Source organism: Carassius auratus, unplaced genomic scaffold, assembly GCF_003368295.1.
Source record: "Carassius auratus strain Wakin unplaced genomic scaffold, ASM336829v1 scaf_tig00215172, whole genome shotgun sequence".
Classification (NCBI taxonomy): domain Eukaryota; kingdom Metazoa; phylum Chordata; class Actinopteri; order Cypriniformes; family Cyprinidae; genus Carassius; species Carassius auratus.
In genome coordinates this window covers 29,396-51,156 of record NW_020527963.1, presented here as the reverse complement: position 1 = coordinate 51,156, position 21,761 = coordinate 29,396, and the positions used below count along the sequence as shown (strand labels likewise).

Genomic DNA, 21,761 nt, shown 5'->3' with positions numbered 1-21,761 from the left:
TTTGAGTCAGTTCGGGAGTTCGGAGCGGGTTCGTGAATCATTTGAGTCAGTTTGGGGATCGCAAATCATTTGAATCAGTTCGGGAATTCGGAGCGGGATCACGAATCACGAAAGATTCGCGCTGGTAAATTTTCAAATTGGCCATAACCTTTAATTCGTTGTTGCCAACTGGGGTGGCAAGGCTTTCTTTTAGGGTGCCATTTGCCACCCTATGGCACCCCGGTAGATCCACCCCTGTGTATACTGCATTTAATTGGAAGAACTGAAAATGGATGCAACGATGATAGATTCGGGATTAGCTGACATGGATGAAAGAACACGGACAAAGAATTTTCCTCTGAATAATAATGTTAAATATATATTATCTCTCTCTCTCTCTCTCTCTCTCTCTCTCTATAAAGATCAATATGATTTCAATTGGGACAAAGAGAGTAACCCAAGGAAAGTCCTCATTGAGTTGACAGTAGAGGGCACTATTGAGACGGTTTTCGAGAAAAGATGCTTCTGGGAGTTTTATTTTCTTTTTCCTATTCCTAATACTCCAGTCCATAGCCTATTTAAATGAATAAAATGTGATGTTTGTTCGGTCTAATCTTATTAATTATTTCTCTTTTTGCTCTAGCTTGTCTTGTTTAAAGTTTGATGGAAATAAAGTTGTGCTCTTTATGTTCTGTTTGTTGTATTCTGTTGTAATTTGACGTCATTGCCATTGTGTGATGTAATAGTTTGATGACAAATCAAAATAAAACTGTATATATATACACACACACACACACACAGATATATATATATATATATACACATCTATTTGCTATGTGTTCTTAATTAAAGAACAAGACACGACAACATATTTGAATGTCAATGCAAAATATAGCCTACATCTTTAAGTAAAGGGACGCTATTATGTCTTTATGGGAGTGTCTTGCGGCGATTTCCAATTACATTTATCAAGATTGTGACTGAGTTATGTATCTCCTCACCGGAGAAATAAAGAAAAGAAAATGAAGCTGAGATCACTTATATAGCTCTTTCTAAAATAAATATGTCATACCAGACATGTAAAACTAGCAGCAAGGCACTCGATTTATTATATTACAATCTGTTTCCACACACAAGTCGTTTATTTAAAGAGTTTGGCTCCCTCTCGCGGAGAACTCCCTCTCGTACAAGTGACCTTAATTAATATTCAGGAGCCTCCGCCCGTTAACAAATCAAATAGGTCGATTTTGGTTAACGTCACTCAAAGTTCTTAATATTCATGAGCCAAGACCTCGCCATAGTAGACAGCGGGGTGGTCCACTGAGGAGAGAGATGGATGCTACTCCGCCGTCTGCCGGCTTTGGTACTGGATATTTTCATTACAACAATAGAGATGACATGTTTTGAACGTCAACGGGTTTACTGAGGAAAGCAGCACGTGAGATGATTGTTTAAATGTTTCGTGCATTTGTTTGAGTGTTTCTGTTGATTTGTGCAGTGAATGAGATGGAGGCCGGTGGAGATGGAGAGGGAGAGGCTCGGGAGGAGAGCAAGGAGGTGAGAGAGGATGCATGCATGAAAGAATACATCTTTACTGCCTTCACATCTAATAATCAGAACATAATCTATTTATGAGCATCAATTAATCTCAGAGGAGTGAGAAAAGGGATACTCGGAGGTCAGGCTTTGGCTGTGAGTTATTCATTCGAGGGTTGACACCCTTTTCATGTGACAGTGTCTGAGCATCTTTTGTATGCTTCGAAAGAGTTTAAGATGATCATACAGATGAGGATCTTAAATTATTATTATTATTATTATTTTTCTTTGGCACACATTATGTGTGGTTGTATGTCACACCTCTCAATTATTAAAATTTCTGTTGTGTTAATTCATATTAATATTTTAAATTATTAGATTAAACTATAGAAACAAAACTGCATTCATTACAAAGTAATGGAAGGATAACCGTGGCATAAGAATCACTGGATCACAATCTTTTTTTTAATTTTTTTTATTATATATATATATATATATATTTTTTATAATGGCAGGGCAACACATTTGCATATGTTTGCAATTTATAGAAAGGAGAAAGAATGATTGGTTTTGTTGGTTCCTCAGAGAACTGGCCTTTTCTGAGATGTTCCCAAGACGATTGCATCACTGTCACCATCTGAGAAAACGTGAAAGTATCATTTCATTTCAGTGTTGGAAATAAGACAAGTGTATTCATAAAAGGCAAGAAGAAGTTCTATGATTACAGATTAACATACAGTAGAACATACAGTATGTGCCTACATACTCTCACATCTACAGTCTGGTTCAGTAGTCAGCCATCACTATGTTTATTTGCAGGATGAATACTGTTATCAAATATAATTTATTTTTTATTTTTTAAATATGTACACTTCCATTCAAATGTTTGAGGTCAGATTTTTCTTCTTCTATTTTTTCTTCATGTTTTTCAGGTCAATTATGCTTACAAAAGCTGCATTTATTGATATAATTAATGCATTTATTTGATATAAATATTATTAAAATAACAATTTTCTATTGAGATATATTGTAAACTGTAATTTATTCCTGTGATCAAGGCTGAATTTTCAGCATCCTTACTCCAGTCTTCAGTGTCACATGATTGCTGCTCAAGAAACATTTCTTATTATTATCAGTGTTGAAAACGGTTGTGCTGAATTATTTTTTTTTATTTTTTTTTTGTGGAAGCTGTGATACAGTTGTCAATATTGTTTACTGAATATAACATTCTAAAGAAAAGCATTTATTTAAAATAAGACTTTTGTGTAATATCATGTCTTTACTGTCACAATTGATCCATTTAATGCATCCATGCTGAAAAAAAGTATTAATTTCCTTGAAAGAAATCTTGCTATTCTTACTTATTTTATGCACTTATTTAATTTGTCATTACTTCTATATCATTTTCTCAATATGTCATCACCTATTCTCTTTTTTAGTGCCAGAGACTCACTGCAGAGAGAGATGAGGCTGAGAGGCAACTCAAACACATTAAACGGGGTAAGATCAGTACTGTTGCAAACGAATGTGAAGTCATTTGCTGTTTCTTATTTCTATTCGTCAGGTATGTTAGTCATTCAAAATGGTAAGAAAAACATTGCAATGTGCAACACAGAGTATATTTATGTGTGTGGTCTATAATCATAAATTAAGACAATTTCTTCATAGCTTCCCACTTAACCATAGCAAGCTCTTTTGGTGCATTCAAATCAAGTCAGAAAGATTGCATTAATGTCACCACAAAGTCGAAATTACAAGTGGGAAGCCCAGAGTCTACATGGCAGATGCAGTGGATGCCCAATCTGTACTGACAATGCATTTGTGGAAAACGAAGTTGCATCTACAAAATGCAAACCTACCAAGCCAGCCTAAAAGTCTTACATTGTCTTTGGTTTACACTTTAACCACATAATTCGAAAACGTTTGATCAGTTAATGTATTATGTAGTATTTGTGATTATGTTGGTACCTGACCTCAATGACCTCCATACATCACCTTTTCACTCAGAGTAGCAGGAGAAGATGATCTCACTTGGCTGTTCCCACTAACTTGATGCTCGGCGTTGTCTTATCTCACTTCCGATCCCTGCACCCTCACACATATCATCATGACATACCTGGGGGCTCTTCTCAATGCTCCATTATTGTAGGAGTTAGCGGCTATTCAAGTCTCCATGGCTACTGCGAGCCAACCGTGGAGATGCGTTAGTGTTGAGGTGACTTTACCTGCTTCCATTGCATTTTGGGACATGTAAGGAAACCCAGCCTCAGCTACTAACTAATTTGTTAGCACTCTGACAACACTCTAGTGGCGGCCAGCTTTAGGAACAGAATCTGGAAACTGTTCTCAGGTGAGAAAATGCAAATTCTTCTCTGCAAGTTTAAACATTTGACAGGGTTTCACATAAAAACATGCAATTCTGAATGTTTGTACTCATGTTTATGTAGTGAATATGTGAGGCATTGTGGAGTATTGTTAATGTTTTTAAATGGAGATTTAACTCTAAGTGCCCAGTTATGTATGTAAAGAATACAACAACAACAACAAAAAGCATTGTGGATATTTTCTTCATATTAATATGTTTTATGTTCAGGGGGATATCAGGATATTATTGTACCTGGAAACCCGTTTGGTAAATTAGTTGGATATTATGAATATTAGTTCACAATATTACTATGCAAAAGTGAATATTGTGATGAATCCAGTTTTATTTTCAACTATAGGCTTCTGCTTTTTGGATATGCTTGCTGCCCTTTTTATTGTTGTCCTGGAATTGTCAGACATTCCCTAGGGAGGCAACATAGACCAGGCTCAATTCAGCTCTCATTACTGTCTTGTTATATCACTAAATTATTAAAAATCACCAATTATGAATTATTTATGAGTAGAAAATGAATAGGCACCCGCTTTTCAACCTTCTATTGTAGTTCATGCCAAACCCCTAATGCACTCTCATATCATTTCTGAAATGCATGAAAATGATTTAGTGAAAATATATTCAACATAAATGGCTCGAAAAGCAAAATGCATGACATTTTCACAATTGCCTTGTGAGTAATGGTGACTTTTTGTAACAACCTGGTAATTTTTTGTAATAAAGCAATAAAATAGCAGTGCATTTATTTTATAACCTCGACCTTACTTAATAGCACAAATTCTTGCTGTGGCTAACATGACACAGCAAATGTCACAGTAGTTTGGCCTAGTTGCTGTAATACAGGACAATAGTCTTGTGCTGGGTGCGTGTGATTGGTCTGTGTTCTGTTTACTGATTGGCTGCTGCAGGGGAACTGCTGTCGAGTATCTGGGAGGTACAGGATCTGCGTCTGGGAAAGCAGCTGTCTCCCACCTCCTCTTTGGGACGCCTGAGCAAGCTTCATTAAGAATACCCTCTGCACTTATGCAAATTAAAACACAGACCATGTGTTAAGCCATCATCCCCATTACTCAGCTTATTTACCTTTACGCTTGATATCTCACGGTATGTTTGTGAAAGCAGCAAAATCTTAATATTTGTATAAAAATGAATGCTGTTTGCATTTTAATGTAGTCTACACATCCGTCCTGGGTTTGGAGTAGATTACGGGTTGCAAGCACAGGCACAATTAGTGCTGGAGTTGAAACCAAAATTGCTGGGTGATTAAACCTTAACAGTGGAGATTTATTAAAAGAGTTTAATCACTGTGATCAAAATTGGGACGGAAGCGCTTTAGACTAATGCCAGCCTAACGTTGTGTTAAAGTGGAAGACAAATGCTTGTTTGAATCAGTCTGGAAAGGATGCTGCTGCATTTCTTTAGGCTTTTTCGACTCCGCAGAGCCATATTTTGCTCGTGCAGCATTAAGTGTGCTGGACTTGCTGACCTAGAATCTGCTCACAGAAGAAAGCCCAGCAGCAGATCTCTCTCGCTCAATCATTAGACGCCAGATGAGTCCAGCAGATGAGTTTGGACTGGTCTGCATGTGAAAGACGGAACCACACACGGCTGTTATTGTGCTGCTTTATTTTTAGGGGCGGCACATGCAAACTCGCACACCCTGAATCATTGGCAGATGCAGAATCAGGGACTGACGCAGATGTGCTTAGATTGAGGTTGCTTTGCTTTTATTGTAGTCAAATGCCAGGGATTTCTACAGCATTTAGACAAAAGACATGACATTTCAAGCAGTTCCAGCAGTGTTTTTGGGGTGTAACAATACACTGATGTCACGTATCTGTTCAATACAAGATAGTGATCTCACAATACTTCAAACAAAGCCAAAATAGTTTTTTATGATTATTATTATTGCTTTTAAGACATATGATAAAGAGCTATCAAAAGGTACTGTTTATTAAAATAATTTGGTATTCCATCATAAATCAGGACTTTTCAGTGGTGTTGAATAGAAATATGAATTATTCTGTTCAGCTCAAAATACAGAATTATGTTACACATAATTAAAATAATGTTTTTTTTTTAAGTTTATTAAATAATGTGTTTTAAGTCTATTCATATTAAATTAATAAACAGAAATCCCAAGCGTGTGACCTTCTGGGTTGACTATATTTGATGCCACAACAAATCTGTCTAAACTTTTATTTTGGGTGAACATAGACAAACATGTTTTCTATTTCCACAAAAAATATTATTGTTGCATTTTTGTATTTATTGTGGCACAATATATTGTTACACCCCTATGAGGACCTTCATGTCCTCATATTAATAAAGAAAAGTCAACAACTATTATATATACATTTGATTGCATGATGCACAGTATGCTTATAGACAGTAGCAGGCTTTTTATTATATTGGGTCAGTGGCTGTGATGGATCATTAAGCTAAAAAAAATATAAGAGTGCATTTTTGAATGATTTCTGATATGCATTTTTCTTATGGACATTTGCATCATTGAATTCTCTTTTGGTTTTCAGCTTTAAGCATGAGCTCTGGTAGCTGTTGAGAGCTGTGAACTTCACTTTAAACTGTCAGGTTATTCTCTCATTGGCTCTGTAGATCTGCGCACTGTGGCCCATCCTACATATTTAACAGGAAAGGGGCTTAAACCTGCAGAATTTAAATAGTATTATAGTATTCATAATATTTGCTACCCTGTAAGCTGTTTTAACAGTTTGATCAATGATTAGCATGATCATGTTTTGCGCATCAATTTTGCATGTTTGCTTTATTCTGTATACTGTCAAACCTGTACTAATATGATTTGATATCAGGGGTGAATTAAGGATTCAAATTGAGGTCATGCGTTCACTACGCCCTGCTTTCCTTTCTCACAATGTACAGTATGTTACAGCATGAAAAGAAAATGAGAGATATTTATTCTGGGAAAGGGCTCGAGGGCAGGCCATTGATGTACTTTGCTGTGACTGCATACAGAGAGACGCTGCGTTCCTGCATAATTCAACAGCTTTCATGGAATAATGTATAATACATTCCCTCTTTTGTTCATTTCCTGTGAAAAGCACAGGCACAAATGATGCATTTACCAATATATTGTCCCATGCACATATATTGTACTATATAATATTTTAAAAAATCATTCATTTTACATTTTACCACTTTAAAGAACTGCTGAAAGTTAGTGTTTTTTGATGCTATTTGTATGGGTTTTAGAAGTAGTGCACTGCACCGATGACTAGTTTATGAGCCTGTTTGATGTGAGCTGCTCTGACGTTGCTGTATCATCCGATCCTCTATTTGAGAGGCCAGTGTAGTGTATAGAGTTACCGTGCCGGTGCTTTGTAGCAACAGTCCATCAATGGTACCCCAAAGTGTTGGGAAATGGTCCCTATTGTGAGCATGTAACTGACTCTGATAATGTTTCACTGAGAATAAAACCACATCTAAATAAAAATGCACTTTTTACAGTTGCAGTTGCTTGTTGTACTTGCTGTTAATGAACGAAGTCATGTCATAGTTTTTCACATATGCCTCATTGCTGGTTAAACGGCTCATGCAACACTGTTTTTGCCTTTAAAATGTATCTTAGACATTAAACTGCATTATTCTGGTGTTGACAGCCCTCTCATAAATAGTGTTGGAGGTAGCTTGATGTTCATTTTAAGGAATATAGATGAAAATATGACTGTACTCACACCTTTATTGCCATGCTTATACATCTTCCTTAATGATGTGTGAATCTAAAATGTGTATAGAATCTAGATTTACAGTCGATCTAATCGTTTGGATTAAGTTCCTGCATGATGGATTTCACTGTAAATTTGACCTGATGTGCTTGAATTTATTCATAAATGCATGTGATTTCTCTGTACAGTTTCCCAAATGGTGATTGAGGAGGTGAACGTACTACAGACCCAACTTGAGATTGAGAAATCGTGCCGGGAAAATGCAGAGGCTCTGGCTACCAAGGTGCTTACCCAACAATACTACACTACAGTTTCATTAGAAAACCTGCTAACACTTTAAACACTTCACAATGAGGTTGCATTTTTTTTTTTTTTTACATTAGTTAATTACATTAGTTAACATAAACTAACAATGAAAAATACTTATGAAGAATTTTTAATCTTAGTCTGTGTTGATGTATTAACATTATTAAATATTTTTTATTGGACATGGACTAACAATGAGCAGCTGTATTTTTATTAACTACCATTAACAAAGATTAATAAATATGAGATTAATGTAACAAATGTATTGCTCATTGTTAGTTAATGATGGCTAATCCATTAAATCAACAAATGTAATGTCCCACTGGGTCTGTTTTTTTCTCCATTAAAAGTGAATTTAATGTTAACCAATTGACAGCTTTTTATTGTATTATGTTTACAGTCTTCTACTGTTAAAACAATGGAAAACTTCTTAAAATGGTCAAACTTTAAATGTCACTTATTTATGGCGTTAACAATTGAGTTTGGACCACTTTTAGTTGAATTGTGAGAACAGGAAGATGAAGTATTTGAGCCTGTCGTCACGGCCGTGTCTGGACGAGCTGTTGCCCAGTATTTCTGACTGCATTTCTCTAGAAGAAGAGACTGACCCGCACGACCCTGGCTCTGATGCTTTTTCACAGTATAAGCAGCAGGTTAAAGGTAAAGATCATAGTGGATCTCAAGTTTGAAAAAAAAAATAATAATAAGTCTGTGCACAATTTCCTTGGCCAAGCATTCTGTCATCATATATATCAAGGGTACCTCCATTGCAACTTCTGAGTTTTCCACAGATCTCCAAGAAACCGTGAGCTCTTTGCTGGAGGAGAAAAAGCAGCTGGCTTGTCAGCTTCAAAGTCAGCAGAGGCAGATTGAGGAATTGACAGCACTTGTGAGTAGCAATGCAACTTTTGAACTTTTTACTCCAATCACGCTCAGTCAAATTCTGATCTGATCCTAAAAGGATATTTGAGTTTTTCAGCTGATAGTTTCTCAAACATGTGCCTCATGTTCATTTACAGACTGAAAAAGAGCAGGCCGAGATGAAGGAGCTTTATAAAACCATTGAGCAGCAAAGCAAGACCATTAAGAGGTTCAACAGGGGTGAGTACGGAGAGCCGCTCCATTTCCTCGCTTGTATTCAGATGCATGAGCGTGACATCATCTCAGAGATGGCCTGCAGTGCATCTGTGCATGTGCCTTCCAAAAAGATTAATGTTCCCCAGCAGCCCACTCACTACCGGCCGCACGTCACAGTCCCTGATCAAATTATCTGTAAAAGATTCACCACAGGAAGTCCCTCTTCTCCAGCTGGGGGTGATGCACTTTGTTTTGTCATCCTCCCAGCTCCCTCTTTCCTCATTTGCATTATTACTCTGACTGGAGTATTGGAAACTGCATTGCTCAGGTCAAATACTGCACTGGCTTGTGCTGAACGTATTCTGAACATATAAAGGCGCTTATATATTTATAAAATGTGTGAAGTCAAATTGTTATTTACGGCTTGAAGCTGAGAGTTTTTCTTTTATATGCAAGGAATGTCATGACAATACAACCAATTTCTATTATGAGCTGGCTCATTTTAACGAAAATATCTAAAATATTTGAACCATTCAAAAGTTTGGGGTTGGTAATATTTTATTTATTTTTGATGGAGAGAAGTCTTTTATGCTCACCAAGGCTTTATTTAATACAAAATGCAGTAAGTTAATTTAAAATGGCTGTTCCTTTAAAATAGCAATTTCTTTCTTTATATATTTTAAAACGTAATTTATTCCTGTTTTGGGGAAAATATGATAAAAATGTTTTCAGGATTCTTTGAAGAATCAAGTTCAAAAGAACAGCATTTATGTAAGATATGAAACTCGTAACATTAAAAATATCTTTATTGTCACTTTTGACTAATATAGTGAATCCTTGCTAAATAAAATTATTTATTTATATTTAAAAGTATTTATTTATTTATTTTCAGTAGTCTATTTTTGCATAAAGCATTACCTTTTATTTTGTATAATTGTTAAGTGTAGAGTTAGATCCAATTATTCTTTGCTGAATAAAACAATCATTAATATTAAATAGTAAATTCCTTACATGCTGTCCATAGAATAATCTATGCCTGTAACACGTTATTTTATTATACTTTTTCTTTCATTATTATACCATAAAATGTGTAGGCATTGACCAGGTCTATCGCTTCATCAGAAGTGTCATTGTTTATCTCTTTAGTGTCTATGATGGCCACTCATGAGTATGAAAACTTGAAGGAGCAGCTGGATTTGGAGCAGAGCCTCAGGCAGAAAGCAGAGACCTATGCACACGAGGTACTGGACAAAACACATCTGTATTCACTGCATCAATACACAGCTGACAGACCAACTTCAGTCCCAGCTCTGACAAACTGTTACCTGGTGACCTCAAAATCCAACCAAAAGACAAGATGAATTTATTTATTGACTGATGAGTATGAATCGTCCACGATTGAGTGCATGCTAGTAGCCAAAGAAGCAAAATCATCTGAGATTGGAAGTCGTTTGCTAATGTTGATTTTCTCCTGTAGATGATGGTGAAGCAGAAAGAAGCAAACAGACAGAGCATGATTCTGCTGCAGCAGGGAGATCCCAGCATTCAGCTGGTCAAAGCCTTAGAGGATGTGGCCAGTGTGACTAAAACATTAGAAGAAGAGCGAATCCAGCACCGAGAGAAGGTACAGTAGGTGAACCTTCAAATGTGCAAACCTGGAGTACAGGTTTCTGTTTTATTAACTAACTTCAGAAATAAATCGGTGAAAGTTCTGCCATATTTGCACGAGCACAATAAGCCTAATCATGGATTGCATGATAGGATTAAACAACAGAATTAAATGGACTAAACCCCTTAACACTGTCCGCTAGAGCTTTTCATAGACTTAAATCCTTTCATAATTATCAATCCTCTAACATTCGTTATTTCTTTAGAGCTCAATAAACGGTTTTGTCTTATTCAATAGCCACACAACAATCCAGTTTAATCAGGCTGTTAAATAGTGCTGTGCATTCATCTGACTTACCTAAAAGTGTTCTAATAATGTTATAACCTTTAATAAATGTAATCTTCAGCAAATCTACGTTTTCATGCTGTAAATTATGATGTAATGCTAAATTTCACCCATTCAAATGACTAGAATTAGATTGTAGGGACAGATTTACTAACAGATTGCACCAGCACAAACTATTTTTTGGCATTAAAAAACTACTGGCAGGATTTAGTGATAAATTAGCACTGAGATGCATGGACAGTATTTTTGCTGCTGACTTTATTGCATATGCATTTCATTTGTCTGAGTTTCCCTTTCAAAAGCACAACTTATGGGAGGAGAGTATTTAAATACATAATGAAAAATGATTTACTAAAGTTTGCAGTAGACAGTTTTATGGTATTTGCGGCATCAATGCCCAAATATTGCATTTTTTAAACCATTTTGTGCCTGACATGAATGTGATAGTTGTGATAGATTGTGTTAGGCTGAACTTTCCACTCCCAATGTGCAGATTGCAATGTGCAATAGTAACAAAGTAGTATTGAATTGAAGTGTATTGCAACACATATATGCTTGACAGCTGTCATAATTTGGGGATTCATTCAGCATTGGACTGTCATCAGTAAGCTGTTGCAGCAAATATGTATTAAACTTATTACACATGATACCGCAAACTGGCTGAGCAAGGATTCAGATGAGGCCATATTCGGTTTATGGAGTGAAAACATTGCTGCATTACTAGTTCTAGTACTGCTTTTGGTGTCAGATAGGATTTAGTGTTTGTGAATCAGTAGGACTGACGTGTCTTAAGTCAATATACAGTCTGACCCACAATACATATCCAAAGAGCATGGATCCTAACTTCAGACGTCACGTTATCAATAGGTCATGTTAGCAAAGCCATGTTTACAAGTCAGCCTGTAAATATGAACTAATTCTGTACCAAAGTCAAGGACGTTTTACATTTGGCCCCAGTTCCATTGCACCAATCCAATCTAAAATAATCTAAAATCATTCAAATCAAACCATTTATGGGCATTTAAATTATTTTTGAATATAGGTGCGTTCAAGTCCTCCTGAGAAGTTCATATTTGCGAGTAGGGAAAGTCAGGTGTGTGCAAATTTTGGTTGGGGCAATATGGTATGGAAGCTTGTTTCCTCCGTTGAATTAAAAATCAAAAAGGTTAGGTAATCTGACAACTGTTATTTTTACGTCTCATAATTCTGAATTTTTTATTTCTCTGAATTCACAATTTTGAGAATTTTGTCAAAATATACATTGCTAAATATACACTTGCACTTGTGAGGGAGTTTATTACACAAAGTTGCATTATTTATACCCCCAATTCTGACTTTATAACTTCCAATCGCAAGTTTATATCTCTCTTCTTCTGGTGGAAATGGGCTTCCATAAGATGGTGACTTACCCTATTTGCATAAAATTCAACAAGACTTTTTAACTCGTAATCTACAAAATGATGAATAAATAACATGCATCTAGTGTGTTTTTATAAAATATATGAAGGTGTTGTAAATTAAATCATGTAATATTGTATTTGTACAGTACTGTGGTACATGCAACTCAGATAGATAGATAGATACCTGTAGATACATTTATAAATACAGAAAATGCATCCATTGCTTCCAAGATGTTTTCTCACCGAACCCAGAAATATGCTTTTTCCTGACTTGAACTCAACATATGTCCCAATTGTTTGTAGGTAAAAGCTCTAGAGGCTGAACTGGACGAATGTGCTTTGCGTAAGCAGCTAGTTCAGCTGCAAAGACAACTGGAGATATTAGACGAAGAAAAGAAAGAGACTGAGGGACGACTGCAGGAGGAAGAGAAGAGAAGCACTCTTTTTGAAAAGAAAGGTAAAATAAGGATGACTTTAAATTTGAATGGCAGATCATTGATGCGGAACCCGCAGTGACCCACATACAGTAACATCCCACATCCTTTCGTCGTTTGTCACAGTTAAAGAGCTGCAGGAGGAGAGGAGGAGCTGTGTTTCAGCATCAGGCCCCTCCCCCGGGACTGCTCCGCCCCCGGCCCCTCCTCCTCATCCACCTCCCCCTCCTCCACCCCCGCCCCCTCCACCTCCCCCCCCTCCTCCCTCCCGCTGCAACCCCCTCAGGTAACGCTCAAGCCGAACTCTTATATACAATCATTAAGAACAGTGTTGCTGAGCATCTAATTGCCTCTCTCTGTTTACGGCAGCTCTCTCATTGCCATCATGAGGAAGTCCTCCAAGGGAGGTAAAGGAACCCCCAAACTAGAGCAAGCCCCAGGTGATTGTCCCTACAGCCTGTTTTTATTCTGTTTCCCCATTACTGTTATCTGGACAAACACGTTCTCTCTCGGTGCAGTGAATGAAGCAGTGGATGATGTCAAAGTCAAAGCTGTCAATGAAATGATGGAGAGAATCAAACACGGCGTGGTTCTCAGGCCTGTGAAGAGTCAGGACACTAAGGTGAGGTTATGAACCCGGATTAAAATTCAGATTCTAATTGACTCTCTTTATGAGTTTGAATTAAATTGGCCACATCCCACCGGATGCTGAATTGGAATGACAGGAAGAGGAATTTACCGTATTGCAATTAAAAGAAATTCAACACATTGATATAAGTCTCTCAAAAACCAATCAACACAATTAGTGAGAAAAAAATAAATGAAGATAAACCTGCTTTTTGTTGATTGGTTCTATTTTGAGGTATATTTGAACATTCTTTAAATTTTTTCCTTCTTGGTTACAAAGGTGTTTTTTTTTTTTTAAGTATAATGAAATATATAATTTAAAGATATATATTTAGATTTTATATCAATTAAAGAATATATATATATATATATATATATATATATATATATATATATATATATATATATATATATATATATATATATCAAATAACATTTCAAATAGCTATACGTGTATGTAAAAGGTGCATTTTCAGCATCATTACTCCAGTCTTTAGTTTCACATAATCCTTCAGAAATAATTTTAATGTGATCATTTTCTGCTCAAGAAACATTCATGATTATTATCAATATTGTAAAAAAATGTCATGATTAATATTATTGCTCAAACCATGATATATATTTTTTCAGGATTCTTTGATGAATAGAAAGATCAAAAGAACAGAATTTTTTGAAATAAAAAATATTTCATTACATCATAAATGTCTTCACTGTCACTTTTGATGACTTTATTAATATTAGTTTGTATGGTAAAACGTAATAAATTTTCTAGAAATAATCATATCATTAAAAAGTTGAAAATAAAGTACTACTATTCAATTAACCCTCTCAGGCTCAAATTAAGTTTTAGTAACTTAGTAAATTTAGTAACCTATAGTAAGGTTTTTAGTACTCCAGATTCATAAAATATGTATCTGGAGTAATAAGGGTTTTTTTTAGTTACTTTACTGTTGCAAATCTGCAATGCCTGCCTTGAGAGGGTTAATTTGAATTTCGGTCATTCTAATTTTCTATGTAATTCTTTGTTTTTTGCATGTGTAACTGAATTAGAATCTAATCTATATGCTGCACCCGTAACACACTCACACTGGTTATGAAAATATTGTGTGCACTGACTGATGTTCTGTTCTGTTTTCTCTACCCTATACCATCATCTGCTGACCTGATCGTGCAGAGATTTGGCACAAAGGTATGTTCAAATCACACATATCATTTACATAAATTAACAAAAATGATCACACCAGATCCATGTGCACCAGTGTTAAACTGCTCAGACCGCTTCACTACAGTCAAAGCAAATCCTGTGTTTGACAACTCAGCACATTTGATCAATACAAAGACTGCAGAAATGGTTCATAGCACTTGATCATCCTCACTGAGCAAGTGTCGCCTCATTAAAGCATTTTGCATAGAGACAGTTGATAGGCTGAGAGGGATCCATCTCGTTTAAGCTAGTGATGATCCTGAGGCTCAGAGGGGCTGTAAAACTTCTGATCAATAACTATAGTCCTGATGTTAGAGATTGCCTGCTTCGTATTATGCTGCATAGGCAGATTGTCTTTTGTTTTTGTCTTTCGGACATAAACTTTAAAACACCCCCTGTTTGTTAGTCATATACAAGCTGTTGTTTTTATTCATTTAATTTTTTAATGTTAGCGATGCTTTGGAGATCTATATCACCAGTGTTATTTTAGTATTACTTACAGAAGTATATATTATTCAATAATATTTTAGTTTTTTATGTTAGATTTTATTTTAATATTTCTATTTAGCTTTTAATTGGTGTTTATTTATCATTTAATTGTTATTTTACTACAACTTGAATACAACATTTATTTCAGTTACTTGACAAGGCAACATTTCTAATTTCAGTTTGCAAGTTTATGTTTTTGGAAATAAGAAACATTTGTTATTATGATGATAATAACATCAATGTTGAAAATGTTGATATTTTTTATTTTGCTGAAATGGTGATAAATTTTTTTCAGGATTCTTTGATAAATAGAAAAGTTCAAAAGAACAGAACTTTTTTTTAAATAGAAATCTTTTGTAACATTATAAATGTCTTTACTGTCACTTTTTATTAATTATTATCACTGAGTACCTCATAAGCTGTGTGTATGAAATCATATATAATTAAGCATTATTAAAAAGTTAAATTAAAGCAATACTTCGCAATTAATTCAATTTCAAGTCATTCTAATTTCCAATTTACACTTCTGCATGATTGCAGCTCTGAAACTGAACTGAACATTCGGTTCTGTTTATTTCAGTTCCTTGACAAGGCAACATTTCTTTATTTCAATTACTAAACATTTTTTTAGATAGTTTTAGTTAACAGTAGCAACACTGATATATCATGTAATGTTATTTGTGAAATTTATTTTATTGATTTGATCATATAATTACGTTGTTCTTGATCCACAGCAGCCGAGCCCAGTGCCAGCAGCAGCATCAGCAGCGGTGGAGGAAAAGCCCCAGGAAAGTGCGATGGAAGAGCTGAAAGGCATTCTGGTAGGCACCTGATTAACAGCTGATTACAGAAACATATCCATTTTCTGTTTGTTCAAAATAAGTAGTTCAATGATGATTATAATCTGCCCAGTAGTGCTTGTACAAATTGCTCAGAAATGCCAAATTGCAAACTAAGCACTGAAACTTTGTTCATGAAACTCTCTGAATCTATAGGAGACAGTGAAAAAGAGTCCCAGCCGTGGTTTCCAGGAAGTAGTTCATGCTAAAAAGGACAGTGAACTGGAAGTAATTCTGAGGAGGAGACGCAAACAGGCCTGTGATCCGGACGCAGAAGGCAAGAAGAAAAACGCTCAACATCAAGAAGAACCCATGCAATTTACAAATTTCACAGTCGTTTAAAGGGAAATGTTAGAACTGATAAGTCGACTAGTCTTTAAGTAAGAAGCACTGTAGCTGAGTCTGAGATGAGGTAAAAGGAAAATTTTCCAGTCTAGATATCCACTTTTCAAAATAATGCATTATATGTAAGACTTAGCATTAAAATTACTACATTCAACTAGTTGACTAGCAATAGCAGTTCTGTTTAATCAACTAGCTGACTATTTATTATTTAAACAGGAAGTGTGGCATACTTTATCGAAGGGATTTTACGATAGCTTGTAGGTTTTAGTTGCGAGCCATGAATACTATCATGATACTTTCTATCGCTTTCTAAGTCAAAGATTTATGACTGGGCAAAATGGATAAAAAAAAAAAAACCTGAAAATACCCTAAGCATACTGCATCTCTCATCTGTTGCTCTGTAGATGACGGACAGCTGAGTAAAGTCTCCTCATCAAACAGCCTGAACGGCCGACACAGTTCAGACTCGGGCAAAGACACAGAAGGGCCGGGCAGCAGCTCTCTGTCGGGCAGCGAGCGCGGGTCGAGAACCAGCTCAGACTCGGGCCGAGAGCCAGCCGTGGCTCGACCCAGCTCAGATTCTGGCATGGAGTCCAAAGGAGCCGCTCAGACAGAGTGTGTCTGCAGATCTCTCTCTGAGAAAGAGTCCGCTGAACCAGTCACCAACGGCTGCTGTTCAGGGTAAGGTCATCATCAGTCAGCCACAACAAATCCATTAAAGGAACAGTTCACCCAAAAACATGCTTAGAAATGTCCTCACCCCCAGGCAATCCAAGATGTAGATGAGTTTGTTTAGTTAGGGGAACATATTTAGAGAAATGCTACATCACTTTCTCACCAGAGGATGCTCTGCAGTGAATGGGTGCCGTCAGAATAAGAGTCCAAACAGCTGATAAAAACATCACAATAATCCACAAGTTATCAACACCACTCCAGTCCTTCAGTTAACTTCAGTCAATTATCTTCTGGCCAAACACAGCTTTTTGATTCACAAGATGTTAACTGATGGACTGGAGTGGTGTGGATTATTGTGATGTTTTTATCAGCTGTTTGGACTCTCATTCTGACGGCACCCATTCACTGCAAAGCATCCATTGGTGAACAAGTGATGCGATGCTTAAACTTTCTTTTTGGATGGCCTGAGGGAGAGTGCATTTTCATGAAAGTGTCAGTTTTCTGTCTACTATTCCTTTAAGACTGCTACCTATTTTTCCAGATGTACACTTTATATTTATGAATAAATAGCATGATCTGTTTATTTTTGTTATACATTTTTGCGTATACTTTTCCAATCAGTGAAATGAAGGATGGTGATCCAGAGAAGTGGGCGGGGCCTAATGGGATCGGCCATACAGATGCAAGAGACGCCCTGCAAAGCGCCCTCAGCTCCTCTGCACAAAGCCTCAATGCAGCAAACGGTTGCACAGACGCCGAGTGTTAACAACAAGTGGCTCGGCAAGGACAGCTGCATTATTTGCACAAAACCATGCTTTCTGAATTTGTTTGTTCCAAATTTAAAACCATCCATTCATATTTTAAATGAATATAGATAGATTATTTCATCATTTGCAGCTTTAAAAAAAATTTTTTTCCTTTCAGCGTAAATGTACTGTATCTGTCTTTACCAGTAAACACGGGGTGTTTAGATGTTAGAGACATCAGTCATATGCTTCAGATTCATTCTGCACAGTAGTTACTGTTAGATCCTTCTTGGATTCATAGATTCAACATCGGAGTCACATTTCCATAAGAATGCAAGCAAGGAAACTTTAATAATGGAGAGTGTAATTACTTTCTGTGCAACTAGCAGCAGAATCCGAGCTGTAATACGAGTAAAACAATGCTGACAGAATCACTCCACTGCACATCATGGCACATTTGCTGTTACGAAAAAAGGTCCTAAGTGTGGCCTAGACTATCAAAATTAATCAAGAGATGCAATTATAAGCCATTCAAGCGATTCTTTCCATAAAGAGGAACTGTTGTGGTCTGTTCCGTCTACCTCTTAAGACACACTCACCTCTTGGGGATCAAAATCGTACATCATAGATGTTAGGAAAATTAATACCAATCGAATCATGGAGGGCTACGCAACCCATGTCTTCCAGCCATTTCCAAAACCTTGCACTGCATGAATGCACTGTAGAAAAGTTTGGCTTTGAGTGACAGTTGCATCTTGATTAGATTTGCTCACTAATTCTGAGCTGTTCCAATGCAATTTCATCTCGGCAAATTGTAATACTGTGCAGGATCAGGCTGCCTTTCATAACTAAGCGAATATTTGCCTTGTGACTCCTCTTGACTCGATGTGGATCATGTTAATGGTACGATGCGGAGAATATTAATGAGACTGTAAGGTTCTGGCCATCTCAGCTGTCCTGATCTTATTGCTCAGCTAACACAGGGAACATACTTAAAACTTTGGCTGACGTTCTGGCAAGGTTATGAATAATTGTTCTTTCAGTAGCATTAATAGGACATTCGTTCATTGTTGTCTCTTTCAAAATGTTCTCAAAACTTTTGCACAAAGAAGTTATTCATACATCGTTCATGAAACGTTTTGTTGGTTTTAGTTGGATGTTAACCTGTTTTGCTACTTGTTTCGGAACGTTCAGAGAACATTCAAACTAACATTCCCATAATGTTTACAAAATGATAAAATGGTGTGCATAACCAAAACATTTAAAACATATTTACACTTTGAATGCTAACCCTCTGGGCTTCTTTGGTTGGTTCTGACCAAAAATGTCTTGATTTTTTTTTGCTTCATCAAAATGGGATGACACTTAGTGACTTAGTAGACACATTAGCTATGTATACACACCCGAAAAATACTTTAATTAATTTGGATATATTAAAGGGTCGAAAAATAAAAAAAAGTTACATTTGGTACCTTCACAGTCAAAAAACAGTGGAAGAAGTGTGTAGATATTGCAGCGTATAATAAAATCCCCTCAAAATTCAAAACAATAATAAAAAAATATTATTGAAAATATATTATGTATAATTTAACAAAATAAAAAGGATAGTGAAAAATGAATAGTCCCAGAGGGTTAAGAGGACATTCAAAAATATAATTTTCATAACTCAATGGGAATGTTTGCTAAATGTTCTTAAATTATAATTTTGTTAGCTGGGTGGTCTGACGTCTTTGATATCAGGCAAACAACTGCAGTAACATATTATTAACATAATTGTAGTTGTCCGAAAATCTGAATAATCTTATTATATCTTCTTGTTTTCACTCTGTCATCACAAGTGATAACCCACACTGATGTGACTCATTTACACTCTTTTTTAATGTTTAAATTGCTCCTTGATTTCCACCACCTTTGTGTTTTGGCCTTACTGTATGCACCACTTCTTCCTTTCCAGCCTTATCGAAGTGTAAAATCTTGATTTTGTATAAGAACTCTGAGAGGTGATTGATCTGACTTGTGATGAGTGTGATTTGAAGCTTAAACTGAGTGTAAACATACCTTTTAAACAACTGAATAAACTTACACGACTGTTTTCTGTCCCTTTTTTCTATTTTTCAAACCAGTGCATGTCAGCTCCGTATCTCATCATTCACCTTTTTTTAATAAGACACAGAATATGCACCTTCAAGACAACATGCTCAAATCTTTCTTTACATTTTTAAGTAGTTGGTTTCTCTAGATAGCTGGACTCTATTCTGTAAAGTAGGGACACTGAGTTCAGATTAACATTGTGCAGTTAAAAGCAAGTGCAAATCATTACAAAGAGTGCAGTGAAATATACATGAGGGCATTAGAAACTGGATCTGCCAGTGAGAAGCAGATCCTGGACGTGTGAAGAGAAGGATGACAGGAGATGAAAGACCGACTGGTGAGCTTTGCTTCATCATGTGCAATAAACACTGAATTATACAAGCCATTCATACATGGTGAAAATTTATACATTTAAACGACATTGCAATAGTTATAGTTCGTTCTTGAATTTTTTTTTTTAAACAAACAAAGTCCTCTGTAACTTCAAAACTAATCAAGGAGCATTAAAACTCTTATTTCATTCATATTTAACCCACAGATTTAACTCGGTCAAAGATCTCGAAAGCATCTGCTGTGTACAAGCATCAGTTTCTCATTCTAATAAATCTTAAACATCTTAAAGACATCTTCTAAACGTCTGTTTAACATCTGATAGTAAGTGGTCGTATTATAGCATCACAGAAACGTCTGCTAAAAGCAATACATCGAAATGGCATTTCCTATCAGATGTCAAATAGATGTTTTTAAGATGTTTATGATTTAAAAAAAATATATACAAAGCTAATATCTTGCAAACGTTTGAACGAAGCGGATGCTTTGCTTTTAACAGACATCTTGCAGATGTACCCATGCTGTCTGGAAAGTAATAGCATGGTATCTGTAACTACTATGTTTTAGGTTAGATGTGGTTATTTGTCATTATAAGATGGGATCTTGCTCATTTTTAACTTGTATTTCACGAATCAGGTGAATGAGAACAACTACTGAGGGCATGGAGACAGTGTGGATCAGCTGTGCTGGCATCACACCAACCTTAAGTTGTTATAAGCTGTTGCTGATTTTGTGAAATCAGTTGTCATGTTTCTGTCTGTTTCAGTTACCCTGATCTCAAGCTCATACATCCGTCCAACTGCATTAAATTTGATCCCACGGGGAAGTATTTTGCCACAGGAGGTGCAGATGCGCTGGTCAGTCTGTGGGATGTGGAGGAGCTGGTGTGTGTGCGCTGCTTCTCCAGGTCAGTTTATCATCATTTGGACTTTATGTAAGATTTTGACCTTTTGTCTCACAAATATAATTTTGGTATGTCATAATTTTTACTATTTAATCTCATTGCTTTTACATTTTATGCCATATACTGTAGACCTTCTGAAATAAGTTTTTAAAACTTTTTGTCATAATTCTGATAAATAATAAATTGGACTTTTAATCTCCGTTATAAATTAATATGTCATAAATTGACATATTATATGACTTTTTCATATAAATATGACTTTTTATCTTATGGTTTTTAATTGTCACCTTTTTTATATACTTTGTTTTAGCAATTTCTACTGGCCTCATTATTTTTATTTCATAATTTTTCTAATTTTAGAAATGACCAGCAGAGGGCATCACAAGCTTTTGAGGAAACAAGGCATGGCATTGCTCTAATATTAATTTATTTTTATTTATAAACTTGACCTACTGTTATTTATATTTTTTAATAAACATTTTCATAAAGTATGACTGACCTAAAATCCATAAAACATTTTTCTGTTTTTTTTATTTATTTCATAATTAACACTGAATTTATTTATTTTTTGAGAATACAAAGCACCCTATTTTCACGTGAGCAGTGTTATTTAAGCATTATTTATCAACTATTATAGCATTTATAAATATTTTGAATTAGCTTTTTTTTTTACATAATCAGCTTTCACTTTAATTTACATTTGACTAATTGTATTGTGTTTTTATTCATTTATTTGTTTTATAT

General features: G+C 35.7%; 1 protein-coding gene across 1 annotated transcript; it reads left to right on the top strand.

Annotated features, from left to right (window-relative positions):
• Positions 1-1,311: 1,311 nt before the first annotated feature.
• LOC113093845 (shootin-1-like) lies at positions 1,312-19,783 on the top strand. The gene is made up of 18 exons (XM_026259425.1): positions 1,312-1,342; positions 1,478-1,536; positions 2,955-3,015; positions 7,785-7,879; positions 8,400-8,562; positions 8,694-8,791; positions 8,922-9,003; positions 10,126-10,220; positions 10,457-10,603; positions 12,637-12,790; positions 12,894-13,053; positions 13,137-13,207; positions 13,286-13,389; positions 14,569-14,583; positions 15,822-15,908; positions 16,083-16,203; positions 16,676-16,952; positions 17,568-19,783. Exons 1-18 carry the CDS (start codon positions 1,312-1,314, stop codon positions 17,710-17,712), a joined length of 1,965 nt encoding a protein of 654 aa, XP_026115210.1. The 3' UTR covers positions 17,713-19,783.
• The last annotated feature ends 1,978 nt before the right edge of the window (positions 19,784-21,761 follow it).